The sequence below is a fragment of the Polyodon spathula genome, chromosome 21, assembly GCF_017654505.1.
Source record: "Polyodon spathula isolate WHYD16114869_AA chromosome 21, ASM1765450v1, whole genome shotgun sequence".
Lineage (NCBI taxonomy): Eukaryota > Metazoa > Chordata > Actinopteri > Acipenseriformes > Polyodontidae > Polyodon > Polyodon spathula.
This window is the reverse complement of record NC_054554.1, coordinates 30580162-30594502: the sequence shown is the minus strand read 5'-3', so window position 1 is coordinate 30594502 and position 14341 is coordinate 30580162. Positions and strand designations below refer to the sequence as shown.

At 40.6% G+C, this 14341-nt stretch overlaps 1 protein-coding gene across 1 annotated transcript; it reads right to left on the bottom strand.

Moving 5' to 3' along the window:
- Window positions 1–7847: 7847 nt before the first annotated feature.
- Window positions 7848–11250, bottom strand: LOC121296639 (CD276 antigen). Its single transcript, XM_041222396.1, has 4 exons — window positions 11135–11250; window positions 9869–10198; window positions 8381–8656; window positions 7848–8113 (listed from the first exon to the last, which is right to left on the bottom strand). Exons 1-4 carry the CDS (start codon window positions 11205–11207, stop codon window positions 7965–7967), a joined length of 828 nt encoding a protein of 275 aa, XP_041078330.1. The 5' UTR covers window positions 11208–11250; the 3' UTR covers window positions 7848–7964.
- Window positions 11251–14341: the final 3091 nt, after the last annotated feature.

The following is a 14341-nucleotide window of genomic DNA, read 5'->3' as shown; positions in this document are numbered from 1 at the left end:
TTAGAGGAGGGGGGCTGTGTGTTATTTATCAGTTTAGAGGAAGGGGGCCGCAATATACAAATTAAAATATTTGTTGAGTCATCTTGGAGAGATCTCTAGCATTGCGACATTTTTTTTTATAAATAATGAAAGGCAGTTTAATCAGATTTTATAGTGGGGCCCCCACCTTCACCCCCAACTAAAAAATGTGTTTCTATCAAAAAGCTTTTCCATAATCATACAGTAGCACCTCGCTAAACCGGACATGTTTGTCAGGTGTCAGGTGTAAAAACAATACAGTAAAATCACACACACATACATTAATAGTATGGGGTGCCATGTGTAAAAAATAAATAATATTTTAACATGTCTTTTTTTCCAGACATATGTACAAGATTTAAGTTACAAGGCACCCCATGTAATGGAGCTCAATATATTTTAAATATATAAATCATTGCGCTGAAATAACACTCATGTGTTTTGGGTAGGCTACATATTACATTATGAAAAAAATATTGATACACTAGTACTACTACTGTACACTAGTAGAATCAAATAAACACCTAGCACACTTTCTTTTTACTTTAAATTTAAACTAAATGATTTAGTGTATTATTATTATTATTATTATTATTATTATTATTATATTATTATTATTATTATTAACTTGGCCTACTTTGTAGCCTGAACAGTTAACACAAAATAGATCATGGTGCTGCAGTGACAAGTTATGATACTTACAGGAGGACAGTCAATACTCGTTAATACAAATTTCAAGGGACCAGTTTAATAATACCTTCAACTCCAGACATATGTGGGATCGTTCCACTATATTCTGTAACGAATGTTACTACCTGCGCGGCACAATACTTTGTGATGGATTCCAAAATATTTGCCCTGGAATAAATAATAATAAAAATTAAAATAAATTATTTATTTATTCTTCAATCTCCAGTGACACGGAACTAAGCCACAATGAGAAGCTGCTGCTGCCCTTTCAAGACACAGTGCTGCTATTGACATGGTTCTCCAAACCTACAGACTGTCCATTGTGTAGGGTCTGCGGAGCTGCGCTCTCAGAGTGTTCATACACAGGAAACGACAGTTAGGCAACAAAGAAACAGTCATTTACCGTTAAGGAGGGAGGTTACCTCTATGTAAAGACTTGTTACGGGACAGGGAGGTTACCTGTGTGAAGACTTGTTACGGGACAGGGAGGTTACCTGTGTGAAGACTTGTTACGGGACAGGGAGGTTACCTGTGTGAAGACTTGTTACGGGACAGGGAGGTTACCTGTGTGAAGACTTGTTACGGGACAGGGAGGTTGCCTGTGTGAAGACTTGTTACGGGACAGGGAGGTTACCTGTGTGAAGACTTGTTACGGGACAGGGAGGTTACCTGTGTGAAGACTTGTTACGGGACAGGGAGGTTACCTGTGTGAAGACTTGTTACGGGACAGGGAGGTTACCTGTGTGAAGACTTGTTACGGGACAGGGAGGTTACCTGTGTGAAGACTTGTTACGGGACAGGGAGGTTACCTGTGTGAAGACTTGTTACGGGACAGGGAGGTTGCCTGTGTGAAGACTTGTTACGGGACAGGGAGGTTACCTGTGTGAAGACTTGTTACGGGACAGGGAGGTTGCCTGTGTGAAGACTTGTTACGGGACAGGGAGGTTACCTGTGTGAAGACTTGTTACGGGACAGGGAGGTTACCTGTGTGAAGACTTGTTACGGGACAGGGAGGTTACCTGTGTGAAGACTTGTTACGGGACAGGGAGGTTACCTGTGTGAAGACTTGTTACGGGACAGGGAGGTTACCTGTGTGAAGACTTGTTACGGGACAGGGAGGTTACCTGTGTGAAGACTTGTTACGGGACAGGGAGGTTACCTGTGTGAAGACTTGTTACGGGACAGGGAGGTTACCTGTGTGAAGACTTGTTACGGGACAGGGAGGTTACCTGTGTGAAGACTTGTTACGGGACAGGGAGGTTACCTGTGTGAAGACTTGTTACGGGACAGGGAGGTTACCTGTGTGAAGACTTGTTACGGGACAGGGAGGTTACCTGTGTGAAGACTTGTTACGGGACAGGGAGGTTACCTGTGTGAAGACTTGTTACGGGACAGGGAGGTTACCTGTGTGAAGACTTGTTACGGGACAGGGAGGTTACCTGTGTGAAGACTTGTTACGGGACAGGGAGGTTACCTGTGTGAAGACTTGTTACGGGACAGGGAGGTTACCTGTGTGAAGACTTGTTACGGGACAGGGAGGTTACCTGTGTGAAGACTTGTTACGGGACAGGGAGGTTACCTGTGTGAAGACTTGTTACGGGACAGGGAGGTTACCTGTGTGAAGACTTGTTACGGGACAGGGAGGTTACCTGTGTGAAGACTTGTTACGGGACAGGGAGGTTACCTGTGTGAAGACTTGTTACGGGACAGGGAGGTTACCTGTGTGAAGACTTGTTACGGGACAGGGAGGTTACCTGTGTGAAGACTTGTTACGGGACAGGGAGGTTACCTGTGTGAAGACTTGTTACGGGACAGGGAGGTTACCTGTGTGAAGACTTGTTACGGGACAGGGAGGTTACCTGTGTGAAGACTTGTTACGGGACAGGGAGGTTACCTGTGTGAAGACTTGTTACGGGACAGGGAGGTTACCTGTGTGAAGACTTGTTACGGGACAGGGAGGTTACCTGTGTGAAGACTTGTTACGGGACAGGGAGGTTACCTGTGTGAAGACTTGTTACGGGACAGGGAGGTTACCTGTGTGAAGACTTGTTACGGGACAGGGAGGTTACCTGTGTGAAGACTTGTTACGGGACAGGGAGGTTACCTGTGTGAAGACTTGTTACGGGACAGGGAGGTTACCTGTGTGAAGACTTGTTACGGGACAGGGAGGTTACCTGTGTGAAGACTTGTTACGGGACAGGGAGGTTACCTGTGTGAAGACTTGTTACGGGACAGGGAGGTTACCTGTGTGAAGACTTGTTACGGGACAGGGAGGTTACCTGTGTGAAGACTTGTTACGGGACAGGGAGGTTACCTGTGTGAAGACTTGTTACGGGACAGGGAGGTTACCTGTGTGAAGACTTGTTACGGGACAGGGAGGTTACCTGTGTGAAGACTTGTTACGGGACAGGGAGGTTACCTGTGTGAAGACTTGTTACGGGACAGGGAGGTTACCTGTGTGAAGACTTGTTACGGGACAGGGAGGTTACCTGTGTGAAGACTTGTTACGGGACAGGGAGGTTACCTGTGTGAAGACTTGTGGTAGCTGTCAGTTAATCTAGAAGCGGAACGTGACATTCTGCAGTGCAAGTCATTTCAACAAAGAATGAATATATTATTCGAGTGGATTCTGATATAATCTGCAGTACAAATCATTTAAACAGAGAATGAATATATTATTCGATCGGATACTGATATAACATTTTGCCTTTAATCCCCCCTCGCCTGTATCACATCATTAGACTTTACTAAAAAAGGGAGGTTTAACTCGAGGGCAGTTAAACAAAACAGAAAGATGTGTAAATAATCCAGAATCAGATTTCCAGTATGCGTTCATTCAAATGTACATTGTACTGGAATTAGGAATATATCTCACATCGGTGAACCAAATATGTTCTCTCTGGATAAATACATTTAAAAAACAATATACAACATAATTCTATTCCTCTCCAGACACTGACATACAGTGTGAGGCAGAACTGAATATGAGAAAGCAAACCCCAGTCAGTTTCAGCACAGCCATGGTGAGGAGTGCGGTGGATCAAACGCACAAAGCACATTCACAACAACCACACAATTAGGAGCCTTAACCAGGGACGAGGGACCAGGAGGCAAAAGCCATAGACTACCCAGCATGAGAAAGCACAGTGTGGAGATTGGGCCCTGTTAACACTATTCAAGGACTCCCTGACCCACAGCAGCATCAGAGAGTGAAGCCTTAAAGGATATAGAAAGACCTTTTTATTTGATTGTGTTGCATGTTCCCATGTGTTGCTACAACTGTTTAAGTAAGGTGTGTGTGTATTGTTTTAATTATTATTATTTTTACATTTTGACCTTATTTAAATGTTTAAATTGCATTCCTTGCCTCAAGATGGCTTCACATGTACCTGCATGGACCTCTCAGAACTATATTTCCCATCATCCTCCTGCTCACTGGTAAATCCATCTCAGTTACATATGTTCTGTCACTAATCCAATCTGCAGCTGGTTCTGTCTGCAATCCAATCTGCAGCCGGATGCCACACGAAGGTCAAGGGTCTTGTGTATGAACTGTGTCATTTCCACAGAAAGTAACCTGACTCCTATATTTCTGTGATGATATCAATCATTCTCAGGCCAATGTGTTTTTTCTGCAGTGCGAGATTGAAAAGCCTCTTCTCACAAGTCTCGTGTCCTTTGCATTGGAGCTGGATCTGCTGCTGATGGAAACACACAGACCTGGATTCAAGCATGGGCTGACTGGCTAACACACAGACCTGGATTCAAGCATGGGCTGACTGGCTAACACACAGATCTGAAGTCAAGCATGGGCTGACTGGCTAACACTGGTAAATTCATCTCATTTATTTCAAGAAAATACATATCAAAAGTTATTTACAGTGCATGAAACCGTTCAAAGTCCAATTCTGTTTTGCCACACACAGGCCCTAAAGCCCAAAGTCTCAGTTTGTGTTTATTTGTGAAGGCTGTAAAGAGCAAGCCTCCCAGTACAAGCATGGGCTGACTAACTAAGTAACTTTCTATTTCTCTTTCTTATTTACTTTAATTTCTTTCCGGCCTCCTCTGTGAATAACAGCTTACATTCCAGCTTTGGAATTCCCCTGAGATTTTTAGTTTCATTTTTCTAATAATAAGAATTGCACAAGAGTAAAGAATCCCTCAAAACTTGAGTAATCCTGGCCAACTGAATCACTTTCCATTTAAGTGTCAACTCTGAAGGCTGAGTGCAGCAGACAACAAGTCCATGCAAGTACATGGAATTCACACTGGCATAGCAGACAGCATGTCTCTGTGCAAGTCCATGCAAGCACATGGAATTCACACCGGAATCTGACACTCTGTACAGCCTCAAGGGAATGCACGCATAAGAGACACTTGATGGATGTTTTTATTTGTATAAATTTCACAGATAAAACAGACAGACTCAATTCTTATAGGTAGACTCTTAACTCATGTCGTTCTATATTTTTAGATAATATATCATCCCATTCTATTTGTATGGGATTTTGACTGCCACACACAGCAATGTTATCATTGTGGAACATTGAACATAAGAACATAAGAAAGTTTACAAACGAGAGGAGGCCATTCGGCCCATCTTGCTCGTTTGGTTGTTAGTAGCTTATTGATCCCAAAATCTCATCAAGCAGCTTCTTGAAGGATCCCAGGGTGTCAGCTTCAACAACATTACTGGGGAGTTGATTCCAGACCCTCACAATTCTCTGTGTAAAAAAGTGTCTCCTATTTTCTGTTCTGAATGCCCCTTTTTCTAAACTCCATTTGTGACCCCTGGTCCTTGTTTCTTTTTTCAGGCTGAAAAAGTCCCTTGGGTCGACACTGTCAATACCTTTTAGAATTTTGAATGCTTGAATTAGGTCGCCACATAGTCTTCTTTGTTCAAGACTGAACAGATTCAATTCTTTTAGCCTGTCTGCATATGACATGCCTTTTAAGCCCGGAATAATTCTGGTCGCTCTTCTTTGCACTCTTTCTAGAGCAGCAATATCTTTTTTATAGCGAGGTGACCAGAACTGAACACAATATTCAAGATGAGGTCTTACTAGTGCATTGTACAGTTTTAACATTACTTCCCTTGATTTAAATTCAACACTTTTCACAATGTATCCGAGCATCTTGTTAGCCTTTTTTTATAGCTTCCCCACATTGTCTAGATGAAGACATTTCTGAGTCAACAAAAACTCCTAGGTCTTTTTCATAGATTCCTTCTCCAATTTCAATATCTCCCATATGATATTTATAATGTACATTTTTATTTCCTGCGTGCAGTACCTTACACTTTTCTCTATTAAATGTCATTTGCCATGTGTCTGCCCAGTTCTGAATCTTGTCTAGATCATTTTGAATGACCTTTGCTGCTGCAACAGTGTTTGCCACTCCTCCTACTTTTGTGTCGTCTGCAAATTTAACAAGTTTGCTTACTATACCAGAATCTAAATCATTAATGTAGATTAGGAATAGCAGAGGACCTAATACTGATCCCTGTGGTACACCACTGGTTACCACACTCCATTCTGAGGTTTTTCCTCTAATCAGTACTTTCTGTTTTCTACATGTTAACCACTCCCTAATCCATGTACATGTGTTTCCTTGAATCCCAACTGCGTTCAGTTTGAGAATTAATCTTTTGTGCGGGACTTTGTCAAAAGCTTTCTGGAAATCTAAATAAACCATGTCATATGCTTTGCAGTTATCCATTATCGATGTTGCATCCTCAAAAAAATCAAGCAAGTTAGTTAGACACGATCTCCCTTTTCTAAAACCATGTTGACTGTCTCCCAGGACCCTGTTACCATATAGGTAATTTTCCATTTTGGATCTTATTATAGTTTCCATAAGTTTGCATATAATAGAAGTCAGGCTTACTGGTCTTGTAGTTACCTGGTTCAGTTTTGTTTCCCTTTTTGTGGATCGGTATTACGTTTGCAATTTTCCAGTCTGTCGGTACCACCCCTGTGTCAAGAGACTGCTGCATGATCTTGGTTAGCGGTTTGTAAATTACTTCTTTCATTTCTTTGAGTACTACTGAGAGGATCTCATCCAGCCCAGGGGATTTGTTTATTTTAAGAGCTCCTAGTCCCTTTAACACTTCTGCCTCAGTTATGCTAAAGTTATTTAAAACTGGATAGGAACTGGATGACATGTGGGGCATGTTGTCAGTATCTTCCTTTGTAAAAACTTGTGAAAAGTAATCATTTAACATATTTGCTATTTTTTTTTCTTCCTCTACGATTTTGCCATTTGTATCTCTTAAACATTTAATCTCCTCTTTGAATGTTCTCTTGCTGTTGTAATATTGGAAAAACATTTTGGAATTGGTTTTAGCTCCCTTAGCAATGTTTATTTCTATTTCTCTCTTGGCCTTTCTAACTTCCTTTTGACTTGCGTTTGCAGTTCTGTGTACTCTTTCTGCGAACAAGTCTGTCTTGAAGAACAAGTCTGTCTGCCTGCCTCCCTCCCTCCCTGCCTCCCTCCCTCCGTCCCTCCCTCCCTGTCTGTCTGTCTGTCTGTCTGTCTGTATGTCTCACTCACACAGCCTGCGTTTAGTTCTGTGGTTGAGCTGCCGTGGACCAGTGGTCACTGTAGACATCCTTCTTACAGCAGATTATTTTGTATTATAATACATTGACTTGATGTATATAAGATTCTAATTGCACTGCAGTTTCACCCATTCCAGGTCTAATATGAGCTTTATTAGCCACAGTTTATAGGTAAAAAGCTCAGGTGTGTCTTATTAAACTCCTAGTAAAAGTGGGAATGGATCAAACTGCTATGCAATGGGAGTCTTCTCTCCAGCCCAGTGTAGTAAACCCTTGTGTAACTGCCCTGGACACTTGAGGGCTGGATGAGAGCTTACATATGATAGTCTAGAAGATATTCAATATGTGTTGTATTGTATTTTATATAAATCCAGGGTTTACAAAATCACAGTTGTACACAAGCAACAACCAGGTAAGACATCTCTCTATAGACTGGAAACAATAAGGATTGCATTCATAAAGTACAGTCAATCTATAGAACTTATCATTTCTAATATAATTACTGCCATGCTATTTGTGTTAATAAATTCAGCCCTAGTAATATTCAATTTGAAAACACTTTTATTGACAAATGCAGAATATCATCATCACAAATATACATACAACAGTTTATTTCAAGAAAATATATATATCAAAAGTTATTTACAGTGCATGAAAGCATTCAAAGTCCAATTTTATTTTGCCACACGAAGGCCCTTAAGTCCAACATCTCAGTTTCTGTTTATTTGTGAAGGCTGTAAAGATAAGAATCCCACAGAGCAAGCCTCCCAATGCAAGCATGGCCGCTGTTAACCCCTTCCTGGAGCTTGGTCCATCAATACTTGCCTGAGTGCAGGAATTCCATCCTAGGATATAACAGAAAAAAACATCTGCAGCTTCTGAGAGAGACAAGATTGCTCACAAACTGCTAGGGATCCTACATAGTTATGTGGGCTCAAATAGGGATATGCTGAAATTCATTTATTGCCAAATGTCCCTATATAAAAAAAACAAGCACTTCTCCAAACATACAGATATTGTAGGATTAGGAGCATCACAACTTCCCCATTGTGTGATACTGTATATATATATATATTTTTTTACTCCAATGTGTTTGTCTGGAACACACTTACCAGAAGAGATTTGCTTGGTTGCTGAGTAAGTTGCAGACCTTGGAATCCACAGGGAGCAGTTGTAGGAATGGGATGGATGGTTTCCTATGTGATAGGAGCTGCTGATGTTAAATAGACCCTCTCCTGTCTCGTTGTAGCTGTTGGAAGCCTGGTTCGTTACATTGTTGCCCTGCTCGTCAAACCAGTGGATCTCACCCTTTGGATACCCTCCAGAGAAAACACACGTGAGCTCTTTTACCTTGGTCATGCAATCAGGTGAGGAATCACTGTAGGGGGCTAACAGAAAGAGAAACATTATCTAATTATATAGAGCAAATGTTTGTTCATCTCTGTGTGTCTCAATCAACAACAATGTGGCTAAACAGAATAGACAGAAGTGAAACCTTCACGCAGGCGTGGTTGTTTGTTATTTTGTTGGATTATGAATGGCTGTTATACATTTTGTCTCGCTCAACCCGGATCAAAGCGTGTCGACCCACATCTTGAGATGAGTTGCTGTGACCCGGTTACAACCCAGGTACGTGGTTTCACTCTACAAAGGATTATGACCCTGTGTTAGAGGCCTGGTATAGCTTTGTGTTAGAGGATAACAGATTTTCAAAGCCTGTTACTTAATTTTGCTATAAGAATATTTTTGAAAGGAAACAATGTCAGTTAGAATTATAAAACAAAACTTCTTATACACCCCTAAATCAAATCTACATTCTTTATAGCTGTGTAAGAGAAACTGTGCAACCTGTTAGCAAATAAGTCAATTCAGTGTGTTTGCTTTAAGAACTAACTTTGACAAAATGGAAGTCTATTCCAACTATGTAATCTCTGGCTGATTGATAGTTTTACTGGCCAATTAATTTACTGAAAGCTGCAATCTCTAGCCAATCAGAATGTCATGTGACTAAGAAAGGGGACTGTTTAGCAGAGAAGAGAGACAAGATGGAGGATTTTTTTTAACAAAGGCAAATCTGCTGTCATTTCAGAAACTTGATTAAAGTATTTTGTATGCTAAGCTGGAGTGTGTATTGTTGTTTTGCTTTTAAGAAAAAGTTGATGAGAGTCGCAAGGCCACATTGTGGGCCGACTGGAATAAAAGGACTGCAGATATACTTTGAGAGAAGACGAGTGTGGCAGAGCACAGCTCTGCCACAACGAGTTTCTCTAACCAGGACTGGGAAAGTTGAAGAGAAAGTGTAAGTCTTCCTTTCTGTCAATTTGCAGTAGAGAGCCCACAGAGGCTAATGAACTGCAACTACCTATCGGAGGCCAAAGTGACAGTCATGTTCTTCAACACCCATCGACCAATAGGGCAGCAAAGCCCCATAATCATCCTTTAAACAAAGCCTTAGAAAGAAAAGCATTCACTGAAGCAGTGGGTCCAAAAGGGCACATTAAACGACTGCAGCAGGGAATACTGAACTGCTCGGACCACATGTACAGACATTCACCTAATCTTTATAAAAACCATTGGAGACAAACCCAGCTGAGACTCACCCTCCAGCTCTACAGTGACATTTTTAAATCTCATTCCATGGCTTGTCTTCACTTTGCATGTGTAGTCCCCTTCATCTGATGGTTTCAGTTGGTTAATAGTAAGAGAGACCTCAAACTCTTGTTTGACCATGGTCTTTACCAGGGTTGTTCGTGGGAAGTGCAGTGGTTCTTTTGTTCTATTGCTGAAATTGTACAGGATTGTTTTCGGAGGCCGTAACCACTGAAAATAGAACAGTTTCATAATTTCTTCAGACACAGCTCTGCAATGCAGAAGGATGCTCTCGTTGTATCGTGCTATCACTGAATTATTCATCTCCAGTCTCATCAGAGCTGCAAATCAAACAGGAGATATCATTTACTCAGCTTTACAACAATGTAAAAGCTTCATGCAAGCAGGACACTCTTTCCACTTCAGCTTGAGTCAAAGTAGAATCTATATTAGAAGTATATTAAAATCCAGATTATAACCAAATAAACTTTTAAAAAATATGTTACCTCCCTGAAAACAATCCATCCAAACATCCATTTTGTGTTACCTTTACATACAATACTTCAGTTTCAGCAGATCTGGGGCAATGCATTACTTCAGTAACCTAAACTCCTTTTAATGCAATTCAACAAAGACCCTTTAAATTTGTAAACAAAATGTTTAAAATAGTTAGGCTGACTGTACTCTTTGCAGAACTCAGATTGCATGCATACAAAAAATATTACAGTATTGATACATAAGTATGTATCTACAAAATACATGTGTATCTATTACATTGTCATTTATCTAACACAATGTTTTACATTATGTAAATTTTTCCCAACGAACACTCACTATTCTCTTATAAAAAGCCACTTTGTAACTTGTTTCTTTGTTTAATTTTTATACTCCTTGTGACTTGCGCACAGTCGCATGTATTGTAATGATTACAATTTGTTATATTCAGTACATTAGTAAGAGTTGTTTGTTTGTTTTACTACAAACATTTTAAAAACCTGTTTGACACATTTAATAAACGAATTACCAGACATACAGTTAAATAGTAAGCAATAGTCAACAACAGGACAAGAGAAACAAATCCATCGAGTAATATAATGAGCAATAGAACTCTTTGCTTTTTAATGAGGTAATAAGGACATTATATTTGTTTTTTCTGACGTAACAAGTAATGAGTTACTTTTTTTCAGTAACGTGTCCAACACTTGTTTTCAATTCCAAAGTAACTGTGCATTTCTTTAATGGAAGTGTACAGCCCACGTCTGTTCTCTTCTACTCACTCTTGTCAGCAGAAGCAATGTGGAGAAAGCACAGGAGGCACAAGTACTTTGTTTTCCAGTCACTCGCTGCCATTAGAGGTGTTGTCTGGACCGTATCTGCCTGATGTTCTTCAGAGAGGTACAGAGTGCCTGTTGACCTGTGCAAAGTGTGCTCCTGAATGCTCCTCCCATTTAATCTGTCCACACCTCTGAGGGCGGTTATACTCTCCTAAGTGACAGGCAAGCACAGGTAGTGAAGCATTTGTTATTGTCAACAATATGAAAGATAGCTTGAGAGAACTTTCCCATTAATGCAGAGAAAAAGGTCTATCTCTGCCAATAGCAGAAAAAAGACTGGAACTCAAATGTTTAAACTGAGGTAATTGTACATTTTGGTATAAAATAGTTACAGTAATGGCTACCAAGGTTTTGCCCAGTAAAAGGTTTGCTGCACTTGTGAGATTTAAGAATTTCAGTGAGTCCCACATTGACACTCCCTTTGGATTCATATATTATCACTTTACCACAAAACTGCTCCCGTGTTTAGTAACTTTGGCAGGAGCCTTAAACCGATTTACTGAATTCAAAGTCTTTCCGTGTTTGTTTTTTAAAGCAGCGCATGAGGACACACTCGAAACAGTATCAGTTTGTCTTTATTTGTTGTTTAAGAATTAATGAAGGTGGACAGTATTTGAAATCAATTGACCATAAACCACAAGCAACACTACTGTCCCTTTTCTAACCATTAGCGACCTGCTTACCCCTGTGTGTGGCAATGCTACTCATTTCAAAATCACAGAGAACAGAAGCAGTTTTCTAAACAAAATCAGCAAGTGAGTCAGTTTGTGTAGAGCCAGCGTGAATTTACAAACAATAACTGTATTTAAATCCAGCTGAAGTCAAACTCTCCCTGGTGTTGAAAAGAAGATTCAGCTGCTGTAGAATTAGGCACGACACTGGGTACCATACAGCAGAATTGTAATACAGTATTACAGACGCAATAGCAAAGGTCACACTTCATATTAAACCAGCAATAAAATTTAACTACAGTCAACCTTTGTTTTACCATATATGTTATTACACCATGGCTTCATTCTGCCAGCTATTCCCATTGAAGTGATGTGCACCCAAATAAAACAATGCTTTCGACACTGGTTACACCTGCACCATCTCAGCCTGCCACCAGCTTCCAGGCATTAAGGTGCGACTGACTCTACCTCCAGGTGAAGGAAATAACTACTTAACCTCTGTCACGTTATCTCACTGCAGCCTATAGAACAGCCAGTCGAGGGTGTGTCTTTGTTTCCCTTAATGACTGCTAGAATAAGATAAGGACAAATGTGAAAGTTAGGTTAGCTCCTGGTGGGATGATCACTCCTGGGTTCTAACTTGGTGATCATCACTGATTCTTCATTGTAGCACACAGGAATGATCCCTCAGTCAGAGGAGTGCAAGGGTGCTTGTGTGTGGAAACCGCGAGGCCAAGGGAGTCCTCAGATCCCTTTCACTGTACTCCGATATTAGATATATGCAGACGCAGAGATCGGGAGACACATCTTACATCAAAAAACACACAAACATATATTGGTTAAGTTACATTTGGCCATGTGGCCTATACCAAAAGAAACCCAAAAACACAAGCAAACTGGAAGGAGATTTCAAATAAATGATATCTGTGAATATGAGGCATTAACAACCTTATTTCTAGTCATAGCACAACATTGCTTTTGTATACTTTGAGCATTATTACTAAATTGACCCCTGTTATAACGCCTGTTATAGAAGAGATGTACCCTGTGGGTACTCAGTCATGCCCGTCATACACAGGGGGTACCTTCTCATAGCTGCTGTTCTGTTATCACAGAGAGGATGATAAAACACGTCTAACACAGGGAATGCGTTGCAACTCAATACAACTAAAGAACTGCAGTGGACTGTGCATCTCAATCTCTCTGTTCAGGTCTGATACAGACAGAGCAGGAGTGTGATTACACATTATTAGCAGACACCCAAGGCTTTGGCTCCTATCAGTTAACCAATGTATCTTCCTGCTTTCATTGGTATAGTTCCAGAAGTCAAGGAGATAAGTTTTATACAGGCTGTGGCTTCTTTATGTCCCAGAGTCATAAACAAATGAACTCACTCATCCAGCACCTCAGTGAATATGTAGGAGTGCTCACTCATCCAGCACCGTAGTGAATATGTAGGAGGGCTCACTCATCCAGCACCGTAGTGAATATGTAGGAGTGCTCACTCATCCAGCACCTCAGTGAATATCTAGGAGTGCTCACTCATCCAGCACCTCAGTGAATATCTAGGAGTGCTCGTTCACATGCACAGCACTTCTCTGAGCTCCACCACTGGAGTTAGCGACACATTGCAGAGAAAATCAGGAGAAACCAGTTTGCTATAAATAGATGTGTTTTATGCAGTTCATTTGCACCTGTACAGGTGAGTTAAAACACAATCAAACTGAGCTTTCTACAACGCGCTGTTGTTTAAATTTAGAGCCTTCTTGACCTGACTTCTTATCTAATGTCCTTTTATAACCATAGGGATGATTCTGAAAAGACTCCAAGCTCAATTTCAGAACACATGTAGTTTTTATAACTTAACACTTGGGGGTGCAATTGTGATTTCGGCCACCTCTGTAACTGGGAGCATTTGCAGAAGCAGACGCAGTGATTGGATTTTTATTATATATATATTCCTGAATTAAAGCCACTGTACTGAGTTCATGCACATCCCATCTCTGTCGCTTCATGTTTCAAATCCAGGCTGCCACATTACTGTGCATGTCTGTATAACTACGCAGGAATCGTTGGCTCAGGCAGTGAGGCAAACAGCATGAAACACATTTCTACAACAAGCCTCAGCACATTCATCCAGATGACTCTGCTCTAACTCACTTAGAAAGGTAACCGTAAGGGAGATGGATTGGCTATCCTGTATCTTGGTAACAAGGATCAAGGTGTGAAGCACACAGCATGAGGCGTTATTGGACTTCTGTGTTACTGTTTTCATGCATTGAAACCATAGATCATTCAGAAACAGAGCTCTTGTAAAGGTGCAATAGCAATTTTTACTTGTTTTCATATTTCATTATCTGCAACAAGATTTATTAGCATTTTATTATATTGTGGTACTTTATTACTTTAAAGAAAAAAAAATGTTAAAAAATAAATAATAGAAACTGAGAAAACTACAAATACCTGTAAATTATGAATG